The sequence below is a fragment of the Pelodiscus sinensis genome, chromosome 3 (assembly GCF_049634645.1).
Source record: "Pelodiscus sinensis isolate JC-2024 chromosome 3, ASM4963464v1, whole genome shotgun sequence".
NCBI lineage: Eukaryota > Metazoa > Chordata > Testudines > Trionychidae > Pelodiscus > Pelodiscus sinensis.
The window spans coordinates 145,882,111-145,904,126 of record NC_134713.1 but is presented as its reverse complement, the minus strand read 5'-3'; the positions used below and the strand labels follow the sequence as shown (position 1 = coordinate 145,904,126).

The following is a 22,016-nucleotide window of genomic DNA, read 5'->3' as shown; positions in this document are numbered from 1 at the left end:
GCTGCATAATATACGCTGCCATGGAAATTAAGTAAATTTGCTTTTACTTTACGTTGCTTTAAAAACATGAAATATAACTACTAGAAAAGTAGTATGTCACCAAACACATTCCCCGTAACATTTTTGGGGAAAATTGAGTCTTTGTGCAATTCCATTCAAGTCAATTGAGTTAGATTTTGGCGGAATTTGGCACTTGATATTTTATGTGACCCTCATAGTAGACCCTCTAGAATGTCTGATATATCTGAAACTAATCTATTCTCTTGTCCTTTTGGTTTATGATTACATGGTGTTTGCAGCTCTCCAAGGAGCAGACATTCAAAATTATCTCTAAATTTGAATGCAGTTTTATTGTCAAGGTAATTTGTATATGCAAACAGGATTCATATGTACAAATGGGTAGTCAGACATTCAGCAGGTTGGCAGGATCAAGTATTTGTTCATTCAAAGTGATATATGCAAAAGGGGCTGTGTTGAAGTCCATTTTAAAGAGGAGGAGTTCTGCTGACTTGAACAACCCAAGATCTTTTCTTGCTTAGATCCACTGTTTTGTTTTCATTATTATTTAGAATATAAAATGATACTGGGTTCAACAGTCATGAGCTCTGTGGGGAGAAAGATTGCTAGCCTTTTATCTCACAACCTGCTATGTTACCAGCAGTATTCATTATCACTGCCCCTGCCAAAAAAAATTTATTTTACTTTATTTTTATGGCAGTACTTTGGATCAGAAGGAGGACTCTGAAGAACCCAACTGACTTTGTTTGCTTGGTTTATTTTAATTCAATTTGTGAATCAAACCTTTACTCCTCTATTTAATTTTTTTACATTATTGAGACCATAAAGACTGTCTTGTTTATACCACTTGGGTATATTAGGAGAAATAAGAATGTTCTAGAACTCATTAGAAACTTAAAGGAGAATGGGAATGAACAGTCACTGATGATTAAAAAGATGGGAGAAGTCAACTGTAACTGGATATCAAAGAGAGGGGAGTGTATGGAATTGACAACTATTCAGGAGCTTGGTTTGCAGAATCTAGATAATTCTGAATGCAGATGAGGCATCTGATAATCAGAGAATATAAATCTGGATACCCCATCTTTACTTTTTCAGTGTTCACAATGTTAAATTCACAAGGCAGTGGCTTTTAATTCTATCTCTAGTAACTGAAAGTTACTGATCAATGCTCCAACTTGGCAAGTATTTAGTCATTACTGTTGTATTCAGCCCATGAAAGGATGTGATTTATTTTGAGTCAGATGAAGGAGGTGGTAGGAAATAATTCAATGAGCTGAATATTGAAAACTGATACATCTTCTAAAATATAATCTTTGCCATATTTTTGAAGCAAATTACAAAGAGTCCAGGTTCCTCTCAAAATGCAGTAAATTGACTTCTTCAGATTTTCTGAAGATGAAATGTGCCATTGAATGAAACTTCATCTCTTAAAGTAGAAGAGGAAAACATTGTGGTGTTTGCTCCTACAAATAGATCTTTTCAATACTGTTGTTGCCATTGAAACCTAGCTTCAGTAATAATGTAAGTCCCCATTCTAGGCATTTCAGCAGCTCTTTCATATTAACTTTTTTCAGGGGCAGTCTCTCTTCTCTTCAGCATTCTAAAAGCAGCAAAACTCCTTTGTAGTGACGGTGTAAACACAAATGAATGTAAAAACTTGATATTAATAAGAGAGCTTGAAACTCCTTGTCAGTTTCTCCAGACTAAATGAAACTCATTGGTCTATAATCCAGTGCTGTAAATAAAGAAACAGGAAAAAAAACAAAAGGAAAACCTTAAAGAAATAACATTGGCACTAATTCCACATTGTTTTTGAACCTGAGAACTGACCCAACAGTTCATTCAGAAAAAATGTTTCTACTCATTTCTACTGATTCTGTACCTGATAACAAAGCCACAGAGTATTGTATTCTAGTTTTTTGGGGGCGAGGAGGAGAGAGAGACTACAAATCAAGTGTCTTTGCCATTTGCTCAGAGAACAAAAAGTTAACATGAAAAAATATGAGAAGATTCTCGGATGGACCCTTCTTTCAGTACTATATGGACTCTTAGGCTATGTCTAGACTGCATCCCTCTGTTGACAGAGGGATGCAAATCAAGCATGTCGAAATTGCTAATGAAGCAGGGATTTAAATATCTCATGCTTCATTAGCATAAACATGGCTACCACTTTTTTTGAAATGGAGATTTTTCTTAAAAAAAGGCAGTTTAGACACAGATGTGTTGAAAACAAACCCTTTGTTGATAGATCCCGTATTCCTTCAGAAAATGAGGTTTACAGGATCTGTCGAAAAAGGGTTTATTTTCAACAGATCTGCATCTAGACTGCCGTTTTTTTTAAAAAGCTCCGTTTTGAAAAAAAAAGTGGCAGCCATGTTTATGCTAATGAAACACGGAATATTTAAATCCCTGCTTCATTAGCAATTTTGATGTGCCTAGTCTACAACTCTCTGTCGATAGAGAGGTATAGTCTAGGCACACCCTTAGAGTCTTTAAACCTATGGAGCTCCTTCCTGAATAACCTCTGGTTTCGAAAAATTATATAGACCCTTCTTCCTCTCTTGAAGACCTTGCTTGTAGCAATATGCATGGAGGAAAAACCACAGGCTGCAGGAGGGAAAATGGTGGTGATGACAAGAAGCCAGTCTGTGTGCACATGGCTGGAGTGCTAGCCGCAGCATTCTCTATAAATACAGATTGAACCTCTCTAGTACAGCACTCTCTGGTCCAGCTGATATACTTATAAGATGCATACGAGGCCTGTATAGAGGGAAATGGCAGCATGCCACATTTATTGAGAATACAATGGCAAAGCAGTTAGCATATACTTACATAGGCACATACACTGTCCCACCAATTGATATTATATTTACCAGTCCATGGTCCGTGGATTGATAATTGGTGGAAGAGTAGGGGTCTATCAGACTGAACTGATGCTCCAGTCATGGTAGGATGTCCCCCACTCTTAAGGCAAAACAGTTTACCTTTTCCATCATGATCAGTGGGTTTTGCATCATCATGCTGTTTTTCTGAAAGTTGTTTGTTATTTCCACTTGTTTCTCTTGCTCCTTATCTTTTTTTATTCTACCATGCTAAGCTGGTTTCAAGCACAAATATTTTGTCCCGATTGAGAAATGCTTACTTTCTTTCAGAGCTGTCAGTTTGCTCACTGCTTACATCTCAATGGGGATATACAGCAATCTTCGGCGTCTTTATGTCTGTTCTCGGCTTTTTCCTAGAACATTTGGTCTGGTGGCATTCACACTTCTCTCTCATAATATCCTTACTCTCTCACACATGGCAAGGTTGTTTTCTTTGTTACAGAGAAGCAACCTTTCTTACAGAGAAGCAATATGCACATTTGAACAAGGACATCAAATTACAATTAAAAAAAAAAGCCAATCAAACATGTCCATTTACTTATTTTACAATACTAATTTTAAAACGTAAGACAAATTATAAAACTCTATCCCTGTCTTGGAATCAGCTTTAGACACAGTATTATGGCTGGTGAATTTTTATCAATGGTAAGGTAAAGGTCCTTTTTGCTTTCAGAATGGGTAGCTGGCAGAGTACATTGAAGTACATGACTTTGCATAAAGATACATTTTAGCTGCATGGCTACACAGCAACATCCGTGGTCCAGTATGATTTTAGTTATCTGGATGTCCATTTATCATGGGTGTGGTCAACTGTTCCGTGGTTCCATAAAGGTTGTTTACAGCAACCAGTCCTGGCTCTCATTGTTCTGTGCTGTAATTTACCCCTAAGTGTCCAAGAGCCCAGTATACACTGGAAGTGTTGGTAATGCTGCTAAACAATATTGAATAGTGATAGAAATGTACGTACCCAATCAATATTGACTTACTGTAGTCCAGCAAATTCTCTGGTTCAGCACCAGTCAGATTCTGAGTGTGTTGAACTAGAGAGGTTCAACCTATAGTTCTCTTAATTAAGATCCCAGTTAGTTTTAGAAACATGGAGTCCACCTCTGTTATTGCCCAGCATGTGATACATGAAATGTCAGTGACCCACCTTAGGACCAGCATTCTTCAACAAATGGCCCAATGTGTAAATTAACAGACAACAATTATGAACGCTGGAACATTAATATGTATGCTTCTCCTGGTTTTTCTATATTTATACATTGTAGTTACAGAATGTACAGCAATATGTTACCAGAATCAAACGGGAACAGGCCAGGAAATCCAGAATATCAAATAAGTAATAAGCCAGTAATAATCCCCTAGCAATTAACATGCATTGTACACAAACTAAGAATATCAGAATGCCTCGAAAGTATCCCAGCAGCTGCAGCTTGTTGGAACTCAGTGTTCAAGCTCAGAGATGCTCTTTGGGGCCTGTAGTTAGTCACCCAGGCATGGTAATTGGGCTCTAGCTAGGTAACTCCTCCTCTCAAACATGAGGTCTCTCCAAGCTCAACTTGTAGAATCATAGGGTATGTCTACACTAGGGTATGTCTACACCCTAGTTCAAACTAGGGTGGTTAATGTAGTCATTCGAAGTTGCAAATGAAGCCCGGGATTTAAATATCCCGGGCTTCATTTGCATCTTGCCAGGTGCCGCCATTTTTAAATCCCCCTTAGTGCGGACTCCGTGCCCGCGGCTAAACGCGGCACAGAGTAGGTAGTTCGAATTAGGCTTTCTAACTCAAACTACCGTTACACCTCGTTACACCTCTTGCCGGGCGCCACCATTTTTAAATCCCCGTTAGTGCGGACTCCGTGCCTGTGGCTACACGCGGCACGGAGTAGGTAGTTCGAATTAGGCTTTCTAATTCAAACTACCTACTCCATGCCGCGTGTAGCCGCGGGCACGGAGTCCGCACTAACGGGGATTTAAAAATGGCGGCGCCCGGCAAGATGCAAATGAAGCCCGGGATATTTAAATCCCGGGCTTCATTTGCAACTTCGAATGACTACATTAACCACCCTAGTTCGAACTAGGGTGGTAGTGTAGACATACCCATAGAGGTGGAAGAGACTTCAGGAGGTCATCAAGTCCAGCTCCTGCCCAAGGCAGGACCAATCCCAATTAAATCAACCCATGTATGCTGGGGCAGCACCAGCCATGAATTGGCTTTCTGGTACTTGCAGTTGACTGCCAGGCTTGTTTAAGCAGCTCCTGATCTGGTCACCACAGAATGTCTGTGCTTCTCAAACAGGTGATATCAGCATTCTGTTTACTGCTTCTGTGTACAGCTGGGAGAGAGCCTCCCAGCTTGGTTAGAAAAACTTGTGGTAATGGGTCTTGCACTAATATGCTAAAAGTGACTGCCTGGGGCATATCTAAACTACATGCTTCTTTCGAAAGAGGAATGTAAATGAAGCTGATCGAAAATTCAAATGCAGCGTGGATTTACAAATCTTGCATTTCACTTGCATAGTCGCGTGAGAGCGCTTTTTTGAAAAAGAAACTGCAGTCTAGATGGGATTCTTTTGAAAAATAAACCCTTTTTTGAAAGAACCTGTACTCCTGAGAAAATGCTTTTCTTCTAGCATTCAAGATTTGAAGGCCCAAATCTATGTTTGTAAAGGAGATTGTGTCACAATGGTTGCCTCAAAATGATGAAAATATGTGAAAGTGAAGTCATGGCCATCAGGATAGTTGAATTCAGAATTTTGTCTTTTTAAAACCTCCGCTCCTATTGGGCTCAGCAACAGTGGAGTGAGTTTTAGTAAGTTCAGATTGGTTTGGTCAAAAGTTCACTGTAGGATAGGTGCTTAATGTATCAGTAAAAAAACAAAAAACAAGGGAGAGGAAGGCATGACGGGATATCTGGAGACTGTTATTGTTCTATTAAAAAAAATAGAAGTTGGCTTTCTGGACAATATTGAATTTGCTTTTTGATTGTGTGAAGAATAAATATGCTTATAAGGTGAATTGCACAATTAGTGTTTTGGAGTTTCACATAATAAAATTTTAATTTTTTTCTTTTTTTCAGAGGTAAAAATGGGTGTTTTCAGGCATTGGAATATCCCAGTCACCTTGATAGGAAGAGAGAAAACTGTTTTATCTAGGTGGTCTAGTCCATTCCCCCTCATTATGGCAGGACTGATAAAATTTTTTTGAAATATGGGTCAAGTCTAGCCTTCTGGAATACCAATGCTGTGATTCCCGTCTTCCCTTGCATTTTGTTCCACTGTCTAATGGTTCTTAGAGACATAATGTTTTTTCTGATACTTACAGCAGAGAAAGTAATTTAAGTCCTTCACTTACATAAGAACATAAGAATGGCCGTACTGGGTCAGACCAAAGGTCCATCTAGCCCAGTATCCTGTCTACCGACAGTGGCCAGCACCAGGTGCCCCAGAGAGGGTGGACCGAAGACAACGATCAAGTGATTTGTCTCCTGCCATCCCTCTCCAGCCTCTGACAGACAGAGATCAAGGACACCATTTTCTCCCCTGGCTAATAGCCTTTTATGGACCTAACCTCCATGAAATTATCTAGCTTCTCTTTAAACTCTATTATAGTCCTAGCCTTCACAGCCTCCTCTGGCAACGAGTTCCACAGGTTGACTACACGCTGTGTGAAGAACTTTCTTTTATTAGTTTGAAACCTGCTCCCCATTAATTTCATTTGGTGTCCTCTAGTTCTTCTATATAGGGAACTAATAAATAACTTTTCTTTATCGGCCCTCTCCATACCACTCATGATTTTATATACTTCTATCATATCCCCCCTCAGTCTCTTTTCTAAACTGAAAAGTCCCGGTTGCTTTAACCTCTCCTCATATGGGACCCGTTCCAAACCCTTAATCATTTTAGTTGCCCTTTTCTGAACCCTTTCCAAGGCCAAAATATCTTTTTTGAGGTGAGGAGACCACATCTGTACACAGTATTCAAGATGTGGGTGTACCATAGTTTTATACAGGGGCAGTAAGATATTCTGGGTCTTATTTTCTATCCCTTTCCTAATAATTCCTAGCATCCTATTTGCCTTTTTGACCGCCGCTGCACACTGCGTGGAAGTTTTCAGAGAACTGTCCACGATAACTCCAAGATCTCTTTCCTGATTTGTCGTAGCCAAATTAGCCCCCATCATACTGTACATATAGTTGGGGTTATTTTTCCCGATGTGCATTACTTTACACTTATCCACATTAAATTTCATTTGCCATTTTGTTGCCCAATCACTCAGTTTGGTGAGATCTTTTTGGAGTCTGCTTCTGACTTGACTATCATAAACAGTTTGGTATCATCCGCAAACTTTACTACCTCACTGCTTACCCCTTTCTCCAGATCATTTATGAATAAGTTGAAAAGGATTGGTCCCAGGACTGACCCTTGGGGTACACCACTAGTTACCCCTCTCCAATCTGAAAATTTACCATTTATTCCTACCCTTTGTTTCCTGTCTTTTAACCAGTTCTCAATCCAAGAAAGGGCCTTCCCTGTTATCCCATGGCCATGTAATTTACACAAGAGCCTTTGGTGAGGGACCTTGTCAAAGGCTTTCTGAAAATCTAAGTATACTATAGCTACTGGATCCCCCTTGTCCGCATGTTTGTTAACCCCTTCAAAGAACTGTAACAGATTGGTAAGACAGGATTTCCCTTTACAGAAACCATGTTGATTTTTGTCCAACAAATTATGTTCTTCTACATGCTTCACAATTTTATTCTTTACTATTGTTTCGACTAATTTGCCCGGTACTGAAGTTAGACTTAACGGTCTGTAATTGCCAGGATCGCCTCTAGAGCCCTTTTTAAATATTGGTGTCAGGTTGGCTACCTTCCAGTCATTAGGTACGGAAGCAGATTTAAAGGATAGGTTACAAACCACAGATAATAGCTCAGCAATTTCCCATTTGAGTTCTTTTAGAACCCTTGGATGAATGCCATCCGGTCCCGGAGATTTGTTAACATTAAGTTTTTCTATTTGTTCCAAAACCTCCTCTAATGACACTTCAATCCGGGACAGTTCCTCAGATTCATCACCCACAAAGGACAGTGCAGATTCAGGAATCTCCCCAACGTCTTCAGCCGTGAAGACTGAAGCAAAGAAATAAGTTAGTCTCTCTGCAATGGCTTTATCGTCCTTGATTGCTCCTTTTATAGCTCGATCATCTAGGGGACCCACAGGTTTTTTAGCAGGCTTCCTGCTTCTAATGTACTTAAAAAACATTTTGTTATTTCTTTTTGAGTTTTTGGCTAGCTGTTCCTCACAATCTTTTTTTACTTTTCTTATTACATTTTTACACTTGATTTGACAGTGTTTATGTTCTTTTCTATTTATCTCACTAGGATTGGACTTCCACTTCTTAAACGATACCTTTTTGTCCCTCACTGCTTCTTTTACATGGTGGTTAAGCCACAGTGACTCTTTTTAGATCTCTTGCTATGTTTTTTAATTTGGGGTATACATTTAAGTTGGGCCTCTATTATGGTGTCTTTAAAAAGTTTCCATGCAGGGAAAAAGCTTTCAGGGATTTGGCTCTAGTCACTGTGCCTTTTAATTTCTGTTTAACAAACCTCCTCATTTTTGTGTAATTCCCCTTTTTGAAATTAAATGCCAGGGTGCTGGACTGCTGAGGTGTTCTTCCCACCACAGGAATTTTGAATGTTGTTATATTATGGTCACTATTCCCAAGCAGTCCTGTAATGGTTATATCCTGGACCTGATCCTGCGCTCCACTCAGGACTAAATCGATAATTGCCTCTCCCCTTGTGGGTTCCTGCACTAGCTGCTCCAAGAAGCAGTCATTTAAGCCATTGAGAAATTTTCTCTCTGCTTCTCTTCCTGAGGTGACATGTATCCAGTCAATATAGGGGTAATTAAAATTCCCCATTATTACAGAGTTCTTTATTTTGGTAGCCTCTCTAATCTCCCTTAGCATTTCAATGTCAGTATCGCTGTCTTAATCTATCCTCATTGACCAATGAGAGTAATCAGTCTTTGCCCTAAATGTCTGTGTACCTGGGATGTCGTCCTTCAGGCTTCTGTAGTAATGTGTTCTAATAAGATCAAGAGGGATTCCTTCCTTTTAGGGTACTCTGAGGCAAATGAGCATTCTAATGCCATTGTTGTCCCTGTGATGAAACATAGAACAACTGTGAATGCTGGAATTTCCATAGTTTTCTTTTCCATTCATTAGATAGAAAAGGATGTTGGTGTACATAAATGTTCCAAAACACAGCAGTATTGCTTCAGTAAGCAGTAGAGTTAGTCTATTAGGCTGAGTCTAGACTGGCCAGTTTTTTCGGAAAATCAGCCGCTGTTCCAGAAAAACTTGCCAGCTGTCTACACTGGCCGCTTGAATTTCCGCAAAAGCACTGACTTCCTACTGTCTGAAATCAGTGCTTCTTGCGGAAATAATATTCTGCTCCCATTCAGGCAAAAGTCCCTTTTGCGCAAAAGGGCCAGTGTAGACAGCTCAGATTTGTTTTTCCGCAAAAAAAGCCCCGATTGCGAAAATGGCGATCGGGGCTTTTTTGCGGAAAAGTGCGTCTAGATTGGCACGGATGCCTGTGAGCTGCCAACCTCACTGTCACCAGCTTGGCTGGTCTCCTGGCCCCAGAAGAGCTCCTGGTTGCCATAGCTTCAGAAGATCTATACTTATTGGCATTGACCTCAGCTATGCCTCTGGCCCATAGGTACAATTTCCCTCACATGTTCTTATGACACCTACTGGCCTACTTGGAGTTTTGACAGAATAAGAAGTGAATAAGGGCTTCAGGACTGGGCCTTTTGGGACTTACTCAAGGGAAGAATATTCCTTTGGAAATGTACTGTTAAAAAGCTGCCATGAAAATTTATCAGTCTGAATATTGTGAAAAATAAGCAGCTTTGGGGTCAATTGTTGTAAATTGAGGTTGTTACATTGGACTCAATAGAGCTGTGCTGATTAACATCAGGTGAGGATTAGCCTCTGAATTTGGCAAGGTTGATTCTCTAAAGAGATCTCCTGCTCTATGCGGCAAACACTGTGCTTCATATTCAGGTGCAAAATACACTGAATTTTACAGGAAATAGCAGCTGCTTCCTGTCAGCTCCATCCATCATATCTCCTTAAAAATCTTCTAAGAATTCTGCTTTGTCTTAACAAGTATTTTTTGTCTGATTCCACTACTTTTTTAGGTTTGCTCCTTTGTACTTTCCTTAAGAAGCACATGTCAAGTCCCCTTTTCAGCCCCAGGCTAAAAAGGTTCTAATGAATGGCAAATCCATATAATTTGCTTCTGTAATGTGTCGCCCCTTTATTTTGCAAAGACATATTCCAGCTAATGTTTCCACAACAGAGCATTGACAGGAAACATTCACAGTGCTGGGCAGCACTTTAACCACTCCAATCCCAATGATTTAAATATGGGACTTGCAGATAAGCAACCCTTGCTGCTCTTTAAAGGTATCATAATTTCTTCTCTTAATGGAGTCAGAAGGTTATAGAAGCTTTCCCAGCCTCAGAACCATATTGAGAGAAAGTCTGCAAAAGGTTTTAAGCACCCTCAATGAGAATGGGGTTTGAAAATGGTCAGTGACTCTAAGAAGACACCAAGTATCTTGCAGGATTGGGACCTAATCATATTTTTCTTTTAGGAAGCTAGAGAGGTTCAAATACAAGTTCTGACTGAATTTCTTTGATTGCAAATTAATGATCATAAATGTCACTGTTATTGCTAACACTGTTAAAGGTCCCTTGTTTTGAGGGGTTTATGAATCAGTTGTAAAACAATTATTCCGGGCTAAAATTCAGCATATAAAATTCTTCTCTCCCCCCCAGTGCAGGTGAATGTTTTTGCAGAGTTTGAATCTACACATTTTTTTTTGTTAGACCATATGGTGTGGTGTTTATATCTTTGCTTACAGTCACACCATCCACTACACATCAGGGGCCATATTCACTTCTTGTTATAACTCTTATTGTTCCTGATTCTGGTCTTTCACCTGTATAGGCTAGGAGCATCTCCTGCATTGATGTGAAATCTGAATCAGATCACTTACTTCAATAGGTGATTATTCCAGGGCACAATTTTGTCCCCAGGGAATACTTAGTTTCTGTAACTGTCCTCTTGCAAAGCCATTGAATTGCTACACTTGTTGGCCACTTTACATCTGTTTCTTGACTCACTTCCACCTGGCCTGTAATTAAATTATACTACCTTTATTATTGCTGAATTTGATTCCTTGAATTAAGAGAGACTTCCTGAAATACAATTGGATATTGTTTCTTGTAACTGTTGTTATCTTTTTTGTGTTTTCTCAAGGCTGGGGGAAGTTTGCTCGCCTGACACGAGCCCTCACGAGCAGCCGGGGTGTCCTTCAGCAGCTTGCTCCAAGTGTGCAGAAAGGAGAGAACGTGCACAAGCATTCTCGGCTTGCTGAGGTAATATTTCATTTCCCCAGGAGAGAGAGTGGCACATGTCACTCGATTGTGAGTGCTGAATCAGTATGCCTATGTATGGAATTCCAGCTTGTGGTTAGAAGACATGATTCATAACCTTAAATCACTGTCTTCTGGTGCAGTTTACATATAAATGGCCCACATAAATGCACTATACATGAAGTATTCCATCTACCACAAAGTAAAGATGGAAGTAGGTCTCATTTTGTCCCACATTACCAAGGCCTTATTTATGAAGAAACTATACTAGGCCTAGTTTACATATCTTTTGAATACAGTGAAGAGGAGAAGGAAGGTGGGACTCCAGTGGAAAAGAAGCTCCAAGAGCCAGCCATGGGAAAGATGGTTACATACTAGTTCCATGTTCTTATGTAGCTGACAGTGTTCTCTCTAGACTACCTATGTACTCTTTTTCTATAGGGATCAGGCTAAGTGGAAGGAAAGGCACTAAATCCTCCTGGGCAATAAATCAGTAAGTGCCATCCATAAAAACTAAGCATAATAGGATCCACACTTGTATGATCATCAGAGAGGTCATAAACAATATTAATACTTCAGAAGGATAGCCGAGTTAGTTTGTACAGGATAAACTTAAAAAAACAACAAATGATCTGGTAGCACTTTAAGGACTAACAAAACATGTAGACGGTATCATGACCTTTCGTGGGCACAGCCCATTTCTTCAGATGACCGGAGTGTAGGCTGTCCAGAACCAAAAATAAATAGGGAACGGGGGAGGGGGAGGAGGAAAAAATGGGTGGGGGGGGAAGAGACAGTGGGTATATAAATATCAAAGGGAAAGCCGAGCTGGTATGTAACAGGCAACACTGATAGTCTATAAGCACCTAAAGACTGGATCGTTAAAAGAAGAAGATAAGGACCATTAGTTGGCATTTAGAGAGGAAGAGTTCTAACATCAGATTCTACACAGACAGAGAACCATTGGCACCTTCATTGTTTGGCTGATTGATAATGTCCCAGCTATCTGGTATCTTGATTCAGACCATTGGCATGAGACTTAAACTTGTGAATGAATTGAAGTGTCAACCCTTCCCTGTGTATCTGGCTTGTGGAATTGGTCTGTAACAAAACAGCAACTTCAAGATCTCTTAATGAGTAACCAGGCAGATTAAAGTGTACACCAACAGGTTTCTGTATGTTCCCTTTATATAGATATCTGATTGTGTCCATTGATTCTTTCCCGTAAGGACTATCTAGTTTGTCCAATATATATTGCAGTGGGGCATTACTGGCATTTGATGTGCAATTAAATAAGCCTCTGATTTGGTGGCATATGTGGTTGGGTCCAGTGATGAATTCGCTTGTATAGATATGTGGGCAGAATTGGCACTGGGGCTGATTGCAGGGCGGGGTTCCTGGATGCTTATGATGTAGCTGTGTAGCATGGTTACCGGAAAGAATTTGTTTCAAGTTGGGGGGTTGTCTGTAAGCGAGAATAGGCTTTTCCCCCAAGGCCTCTGAGGGTGAGGGATCATTTTCCAGGATGGGTTGTAGATTTTTGATAATGTGTTGGAGGGATTTGAGTTGTGGGCTGTAGATGACAAGTGGAATTCTGTTGTTTTCTCTTTTGGGTCTGTCTTGAAGTAGTTAATGTCTGGGTACTCTTCTGGCTTTTTGATCTGTTTTTTCACTTCTCTGGGTGGGTATTTCAGTTTTAGGAATGCTCTGTATAGATCTTGTAGGTGTTTGTCTCTGTCTGTGGAATCGGAGCAAATCCTGTTATATCTTAGGGCTTGGCTGTATATAATAGATTGAAAAATGTGTCTGGGATGGAAGCTGGAGGCATGAAGGTAAGTGTGGTGGTCGGTAGGTTTCTGGTTTAAGGTGGTGGAAATTTGTCCATCATTTAATTGAACTGTAGTGTCAAGGAAGTAGATTTCTCGTGTGGACTGGTCCAGGCTGAGTATTAATACTAACACGTACATGTTGCCTTTTTCCCAAGGGTCTCGGAATGCTCATGTGAGGATAACAGAAGTGGGGAAAGCTATGGATAGTGCAGTGGAGAAGCTTGGGAAAACCTATTGGTCCAAGGGCTGTCTGTGTAGAAAGGGGTGAAAGAACTTCTAGGAGGAAGCTAGGGCTGAGGATTTGTAGCCTTCAGAAGTCAGATATCTTCTTTTGTTGCTGTTGATCAATATTGTAGCCAGACACTCACTTTACTGGCCATTTCTTGGGTAATTTAGGAATACACTTCAAAAGGGCTTGTCATTTTCCATCAGGTTCCACACATGAATCTCACTAATTCATTTGAATCTCTTAAAGAGTTTAATAGCAGGTGTTTTTAACATTTATCCTATTAGAAACTCTCATATAATGATTTTTATCTGTGGACCGAAAAATGAATGAGAAGAGAAAGTACATATCTTTATACTCCCTTTTATAGGACGTGGAACTGAATCACAGAACAGTGAAGTGATTTTTGCCCAAGATTACTTATGTTGTCAGTGATAGATCTGAGCTGAAAACCCAGGACTCCTGACACTGAGGCCAGTGCCTTATCAGTTAGACCACACTACTATTGCTGAGTGAGAACGTTAGAAGGTCACTTTGTCTGTAATTGGTTCTGTGGCCCTTTTACTCACTCACAGAGCCTGAGATTGCCCAAATATATTTGTGTCTAGTCCCACTGGAATTTATTTAATTTAGAAAGGCACTTCTGTAAGGGAAATGATTGAAATTCTGCACAGTAATTCCCTTAGCCCTATTAAACTCCACAATATCATTATGACAAAAAGGAGGGCGAAATCTTAAGTGTTTTTCAGCAACTAGGACCCATGTTGAGTGCACAGCTTTATTATATTGGGAAAACCCCCCAACTCTACTGCTATTAGTCAACGATGTCTGCAGCAGCACACACTCCTCGTATTGTGCTCCATCTTAAAAATGTATCCAGCTTCTGTAGTGTAAGTCTTCCCTCAACAATGCCACTCTCCTTCATGCCATTCAGAATTGTGTCATGTAAGAGTCTGACCCAACTCCCACTGATGTCATTTACAAATTTCTTTTTGGCCAACAGGATCGAAATATTTTTAGACTATGCACGAGCCACTGCTAGAATGGACAGAACCAGCTGCAAAACTGCACATAGCAACACTGCAAACAGCACAGGGAAGTGAAGGAGACTATTTAGTTGACCCTATAAATAACTGAAAGAGGCAGAGTGTCAGGCAAGGATTTTAAAGAGGAACAAATGGAAAAGGTCAGGTGCGAGGTGGGCTGTGGTCAGTGCAGATTGGTGGATATAGAACTTACAGCCATCTCCAAAAGCACATACCTTTGTCATCTGAACTGAAGGAGAAAGTAATAGTATTGTAAGGTTTGTATTCTCTTGCTAGGGCTCTAGCCACTAGAGGGAGAGACAGTCACAAACATCCTGCAGTGGGTTCATGAGCTTTGCCTACACAAGGACATTCAGCATCCATTATCATCAAAAGGTGAAGCTGCACAGGTGAGGATAATAGTTAATGATGTGGTGTTGACAGTGGATTAGCCCAATTTACCCAAACACTTCTGTCAAGTACCAAGGAAATTGACACAATTGCTGACAACAGGAAAAAAAGTCTTAGTTAGATAAGACTTGAGTATAGCCAAATCTGTTATTGCTTAATGGGAACCATGGGTATTCAGCACTTCTGAGAACCTACTCCAAAATGTATTATGATCTCTAAGAAAAATAGGTGAGCTCCTGGCCAGTATCTGCTCTTTAACTTAACATGAGTGTGAAAAGGAAAAGTTATGTGGGTTTGACAGTGCAGACTAAGGAGCTTGTGTATTCTATCTTTGATTTTTCTCTGTACTCAGATAATCAAGAATGACAAACTGATTGCAGTAGTAATCCTATATGGCTGACACTGCTTGTAGTAGCTTTAGCAAAATGCAGGACTATGTAGCATTTTAAAGACTAACAAGATGGTTTATTAGATGATGAGCTTTCATGGGCCAGACCCACTTCTTCAGATCAAATAGTGGAAGAAAATTTGATCTGAGGAAGTGGGTCTGGCCCACGAAAGCTCATCATCTAATAAACCATCTTGTTAGTCTTTAAAGTGCTACATAGTCCTGCATTTTGCTTCAGCTACACCAGACTAACACGGCTACATTTCTATTACTGTAGTAGCTTTGGCATTGCAGAATTTCAGGCAACTTTCCTCCCCCCCTCTGCCGCCTTTACGCACCTTCAAGACCATCAGTCATTTTTACCTTCACTTCAAATATTTCCCTTTTTCCTCTTCGCCTTAAAATCACAAAGCTGGTTTCTGATCTAATTGAATAATAATAATAATAATAACTAACTGTTATATAGCACTTTTCAGTGGTACAACTCTTTGCTGGATAATGTGTCCTAAGACTTTTCACTGGTACAGATGGCAGGAACTTATTTTACATGTGTGAAATGTTCCTGTAATTGCCAATTGGATATTGCCATTGATGTTTTAAAATGATCATTGGGTCTGGTTCTGGTCTCAGTTACATCATTGTATATTGGAAGTAACTGCACTGAAACCAATGTTGTTAGACCAGGGTAAAAACTGGTCATGTGATCACAAACAGGACCATTTTTCTTTACTTACAGAGTGTTTGGTGTGGTCTAGCTTGGTAGCTTTCCTGTTCTATAAAAGTCTTTGGACAGTTTTGGACATGAGACTGTATTTGTAAGCCTTCTGTGAGAGCTTTTCTCCTTTTCTGAGCCGCTTTAAAACTGCAGCTGCTTTAGAGTATTACATTCAAGTTAAAATTAATCCTTTTTTCTCTGCTGTCAGTGAAATTTGCTCTAGAAGTCTCTGTATTTATTGAGGGTATTGTGTTTTAAGTTAACTTAGCTCAAGAAAGGTGCTTGACTGCAAAAGGTCTTTGTTTATCCACAGAGCATGTTAAGTGTGGGAAGTGTGTGTAAGCTTCTACCCTTTATCAATATGACCTGAAGACAGAATTACCCTCTCATGCCAGTTCTGTTCTTGGCCTCTCTTCTGAGAGTGCCAGTTCATGCAATGACATGGGTGGTATGATGTGGACACTCATTCACCATGTTCTAAGACAAGTTGAGACCAATGATTCATTTCACATTGGTCATGGGACAGTAGCCAGCTGGTAACAAGTTTAGAGTTCTCTGGCCATGACAAGGATTGGTTATTTAATATGGGAAACTCTGAAATGTATTACTTAACAACTGCTAAGATGCACTATGATTTTGAAGAGACACAATGAAGTTGCAATGGAATATAAACTAATCAATATCCTTTGTGACAGGATCAGGCTAGAGGGCTAGATTAGGAAGAGAGAAAGGCAGCTCTAAAAAGCAGAAATGGTCCTGGCTAATTAGCAGAGGGTTACTCTGGGCAGTCAGGAGTAGCCGACCTAGAGTTATCATGGGCAGAGTGGGAGCAGCGGAGATGTTGCTATAAATCAATTAGGGCCAACTGATCTCACTCCAGACTGCCACAGGATCTTTTAAACAGACTTCCCTGTTGGGGGAAGGTGAGGAGAGTAGAAGAGGAGGTTGGAGTGAGGCGGAGAGGAGAGAATCTAAGAAACTGAGAAAGAGAAGTCAGCGTTGCCAGCGGGGAAGGAGAGGGGCTCCGACAAGGAGTGTTTGGGCTCCCTTCCCCAAGTAGCCTGAGAGTTCAGCCGTTGGCTGGGGGGAGGAGAGGGGAAATGGTTTACCCAGTCCATGCAGATATACCCCAAAGCCCTTTTAGCTGAGGGACAGAAATTCAAACCCCGGCAAGGACAAGAGAAACCTGTGCCGCAGTACCTAAACTATTGGCAAGATTGTGGGTTGAATGGGGGTCTGAGGCCCAGTTGTGGGCTGACTTTGCCACACTTTTTACTGTTTAACCACCACACATCTGACTTATGAACCATAATCTCTGGACACTGGGCGCAGTACCTGTTCTCTGTAGTGAAGATACTGGCTGATTGATTCTATACCTTTGCCACAAAGTTCTTTATTTACAAGCTTATGTTACAATTAAAAACACAATCGATATAAGTTATAAAGGTAGTTATATTTATAGTGACTTTTGGGAGCTCTGCTTAATAAAGGGTTTGTCAGACTTTCCACTGTCAACCCTCATTTCTGGGGAATTATAACTTATTAATATCTACTTCAAATAGAAACTGAGAACCTAGGCTTTTTGTTTGTGTGTGAGAGAATGAGTAAGTGCAAATGTGAGATTTGGCTGCACATGATCTGATTTTTTTTAAGGCCTTTTATGATTGAAAAAAAATCATAAATAACAGTGGCAATTTTTTTTGATTAACTTTGTGTTCTGGCTGTTGACACATTCCCCATTTCTGTAACAAGTCTGTGGTAAAATGTATTTATTTTGTGATAGTTAAAAATATTAATGAAAATTGTCCTTTCTCTATTTGAAATAATATTCTCTAGCTTTGGAGAGCTATTAAAACATCAGGCATTATTACCAAAAATAATAAGCACAGATAATACCATGGTTATAGCTGATGAACCATAAATAATTGGGGATAATACTTCTGTTAATAACTTTCTGAACTAAATAATTCTATTATTGTGGTATAAACACAAAATGGAAAAAGTCCACCTAAAATAGGGCTGTTTCACTTTTTATAGACATGTGTTTCTGATAGTAAAGAAACATTTGCTTATTTAAAGGGATTGGTCTGCAACCAGCATCAGTTGCTTACATTCTCTCCATATTAATTTAAAAATAATTCTTCTTTCTCCCTCTCCCCCCAGGTGCAGAAATACATGATTACTAACTGGAATAAAATTGGTATACATAAACTGGTAACTACTACAAATCTTGGGGCACATTTCCCAAGTTGGCATGCCAAAAGGGGTTGTGCTTCAGGATGACCCAATCTTTTCCAAAGCTCAGAGATGAATGAAGAAAGCATCCATATACACCATCCTTTGAGCTGGCGCAGCATGTGCTTCTCTCTGTATTTGACTAGTTTTGCTGGCTAGTACAGTGTGTGTGGGGACAAAGCCCTGTTCTTTGGTGTGATTTACATTTTTGGAGGCATTATGAAGGGGCAGTTAGGTGCTTCACCCCTCGTGTAGCTCTCAAGGCGGGGAAACAGCTCTTCCCAGTTTTCTCCATTCCCGGAGAAGGGGAGTGGTGGGAAGCGACAGCCAGCAATGTCCCTTGGCCCACACTGCTCCCTCAGCTCCCCCAGCCAGTGGGAGCCGTGGGAAGTGTCCCTGGCTGAGGGACGTTCAGGCTGCAGGCATGGAGCCTCTCAGCTCCCTTTGGCTGAGAACAGTGAACAGCAGCCAATCGGAGCTGAGAGGCTCCGTGCCTGCAGCCTGCATGTCCCTCAACCTGTGCTGACACTGAAGAGCTGGGACTGGAAGTCTGAACTCTGGAGTTGGCTTATAGATGGGTCATTGACTTTTTACCAATTTTTGCTGTAAGTTTGGGGGGTTGGCCGGGCTTATGTTAGAGTATATACGGTAATTTTCCTGCAGAACAGATAGAGCACTGGGAAAGGCAGTGCAAGATGACCTACTGCTCTGCGTCCATCTGCCTGGGTGAGAGAATAGTTCAGTTTCCATGTCTTTGTTTTTCCTTCTGAGAATGGCAAAAAAGCCTTAGATGTGGTGATGGTGTTTGCAACAAGGCCATATCTCTGTGAGGAATGCAGCCAAACCAATGACTACCTACTAATTTAAACAGGTCAAGTAGCCAACAGTGGTTAGCTATAAATGGTCCTTATCAACCTGAACCTAATTTGAATGGGGGGCCTAGAGTTAAAATACCTTTTACTAAGCCTGTTAGTGCAGTGAAGAATAGTATGATCTTCAAAACAAAAAGAGGTTGAATTACTTGCTTTGGCTTTTCTATGCCAAAGAGTCATTGAGCTGCTTTTCTATGCCAAAGAGTCATTGAGCTACTTCTAATATAGTAAGGGAGAGTAATTATGTTGATAGTTGATAATAATTAAGAAAAATGACACAGTCAAGTTGTGCATCTTCATAATGACTTGAGCCCCAAGGTCTGATTTGTATTCCACTTAATTTAATTGTGAATCACTGTAACTTCACTGACTTTATTGAAGTTACTCCTGATATACAACAGAGTAATTGGGACCAGAATTTGGCCCATAGTTTCTAGGTTCAGCACAGATAGAAATAAAAAAATAGTAAGATCTATCCCGCATATACCTGTGTGACTACATGATTAACTTTCCAGACAATGTTTTTTCTAATTTACATGAAGCAAGGTTTTCAAAAGCTCTTAGCATTAATTAAGAATTGGAAGTTTTATTCTTTAGTTTCAGGGTTTCAGAATTAGGCCAATCCTGAGTGCATTTGAAAATTTCACCTCTAGAATCTAAATTCTAAAATCCAATTTACTCATACTAAGGGCAAGTTATTTTTATTTTCCAGGGTTTTTCCACTGTTGAGATTCACATATATATTTCCAGACTTTAAAAGATGGTTGTCAGGAGAGAGCTGCCAATGTCTGCCTGTGGCTGTGTTAAAGTAGCCAAAAATGACAACCCTAATCTCCAAGACAAAATACAGGATTATGTAGCACTTTAAAGACTAACAAGATCATTTATTAGATGATGAGCTTTCGTGGGCCAGCTCATCATCTAATAAACCATCTTGTTAGTCTTTAAAGTGCTACATAGTCCTGTATTTTGTTTTAGCTACACCAGACTAACACGGCTACATTTCTATCACTATTCTAGTCTCCAAGGACTTTTTGATGGCATAAATAGTATGACCTCCACAAGCACCCCAGTGCCAGATGCTAAGGACCTACCTAGCATGTACTAGTGAGTTTCAGCTGGTTTAACCCAGTGTACCGTACTCACTTCTGTCATAACTTCCATTATCCATTTGAGATACAGATTATCATACACAAGCTGGTGACACTGATTAATACTGTTGTGAAATGTATGTGTGAATGTGAGAGGAGGAACTATGGATTCTCATTATGTTTTCACGTCTATGACAAACAAAGGGAGAGATTCAGTTTTTTCCCAGAAAGGAAGGAAGGAAGCAACCTACTTGTCTCGCATATAAATTAAGCATAGTAGAATTAAAACAATGGAAGTTCAGTTTACATATGAATCAGGGGGATGTGAAGCTCACAGTAAGGGTACAACAGCATGAGAGCATCCTGAGCCTGGAGGTGAAGCAGTGAATTTAGGAGGATATAAGGAGAGAGAAAAAGCCAACTTGGCATTCAGTGCTTGACAGATACAAAGGGTCACAGCTTTTGCAGGATGAGAAAGATGGGCTCTTCAGCCAAGAGGGTTGGAGCCTCAGGGACCTGAACCCAAGTAAGAAACCTGCTTAAGCAAAGCTCTTTCACCTAGAAAGACAGAGGAAACCAGCACCTTGTTCTGTGGAAGGCCGTGACAAAGGTAGAGTCAGATATGGCAGGAAATAAAAAGACTGGTAAGAAATCTCCCTTGAACCAAGGCTGTAACATATTGAATTTACATTTTAGACGTGTTTTTACTTTTATTTTCTTGTAACCATTTCTACTTTTATTTGATGTCACCTAATTCATGCCGGTCTGAAAAAACTTGTTATATTTTTACTACAAATTAATTTAGTGTTTGAAGGGATCGGTGTGTTTTAACCCAGTTGAATGAATATGGTGTGATGTATTGACTCTTCAGCAGAGCAGCAAAATTGATATCTTCACTGGTCATTATCTGTTAGGCAAGATCTTGGCTGGGAGATGCTTGAGGAATTTGATGGTGAGAAAGATGAACTGGTGTGAGTGTGGCAGGGAACTGAGAGACAGTCTAGTCCTCAGCAAAACTTGTTCTTGCTTAGGTAGAGAGGTCACACAGTGGCTTACAGCTCTGAGTATCCGCAGCAGTGTTACAAGAAGCAATCATGGTTTTGCCCCACATTTAAGCGGCGATAAAAAATGTTCTAGCTGTGGCTGGTACCATGGAACTAAAATCTATGTAACTGATCTTTAGAATGCCACCTGCAATTGGCCGAGATGAGAAGTGCACACTGACCAATCATTGCAGTGGATGAGTAGTCTGGAGAAGTTGTCTTGCAGTCAGACTTGGGACTCTATCTTAACATTGGTACTTGTGCAGAACTCCCATTGAAACCAATAGTTGGCTTCATGCACAGTGCTTCAAAGGGTGCACCCACAGCTGTGCTCTGAAGGAAATGGACAGAGGTATTTGCAGTGCTGCCTCTTTGGCAGGGCTGTTATCAGGGCAGGCACCCCAACACTTGTGGCTGGAGCTCCGAATGAGCCCTCCTGGCAAAGTTGCCTCTAGTATGTGCTGAATCAGCTCATCTGTGAGCATCTGCTGAAGCTGCTGCAACAGCCAGTACCACACACTTTTGGGGAATGAGAGTGGCTAGCTGCAGCCTCCTGACAGAGAGGGGGTTATTGCCACCTTTTCTCACCTCTAGCTTCTCTAAGCACGTGAGGGCAGATTTCCTGTCACATGAGGCCTTTAGTGAATAAGGTCCAGAGCTGGCATGATAGGTCTCCAGGGAGACTTTGTGATAGCCGGGACCAAATCCTAGCCTGGAGTGCTGTACATGGCTTCTAATTACAGCCCCACATGCTGATCCTCTCATTTTGTGGCTCTCTCTGAAAACATTTTTCATATCATTCTGGATCATTGAT

At 40.4% G+C, this 22,016-nt stretch overlaps 1 protein-coding gene across 2 annotated transcripts in view; it reads left to right on the top strand.

Moving 5' to 3' along the window:
• KCNH1 (potassium voltage-gated channel subfamily H member 1) overlaps positions 1 to 22,016 on the top strand; it is a 256,021-nt gene that overhangs the window by 47,186 nt on the left and 186,819 nt on the right. For both annotated transcript variants that reach the window (XM_075925117.1, XM_075925116.1), the window contains one exon: positions 11,252 to 11,370. In XM_075925117.1, the coding sequence (XP_075781232.1) occupies positions 11,252 to 11,370 (119 nt within the window). The remainder of the gene's footprint in view (positions 1 to 11,251; positions 11,371 to 22,016) is intronic.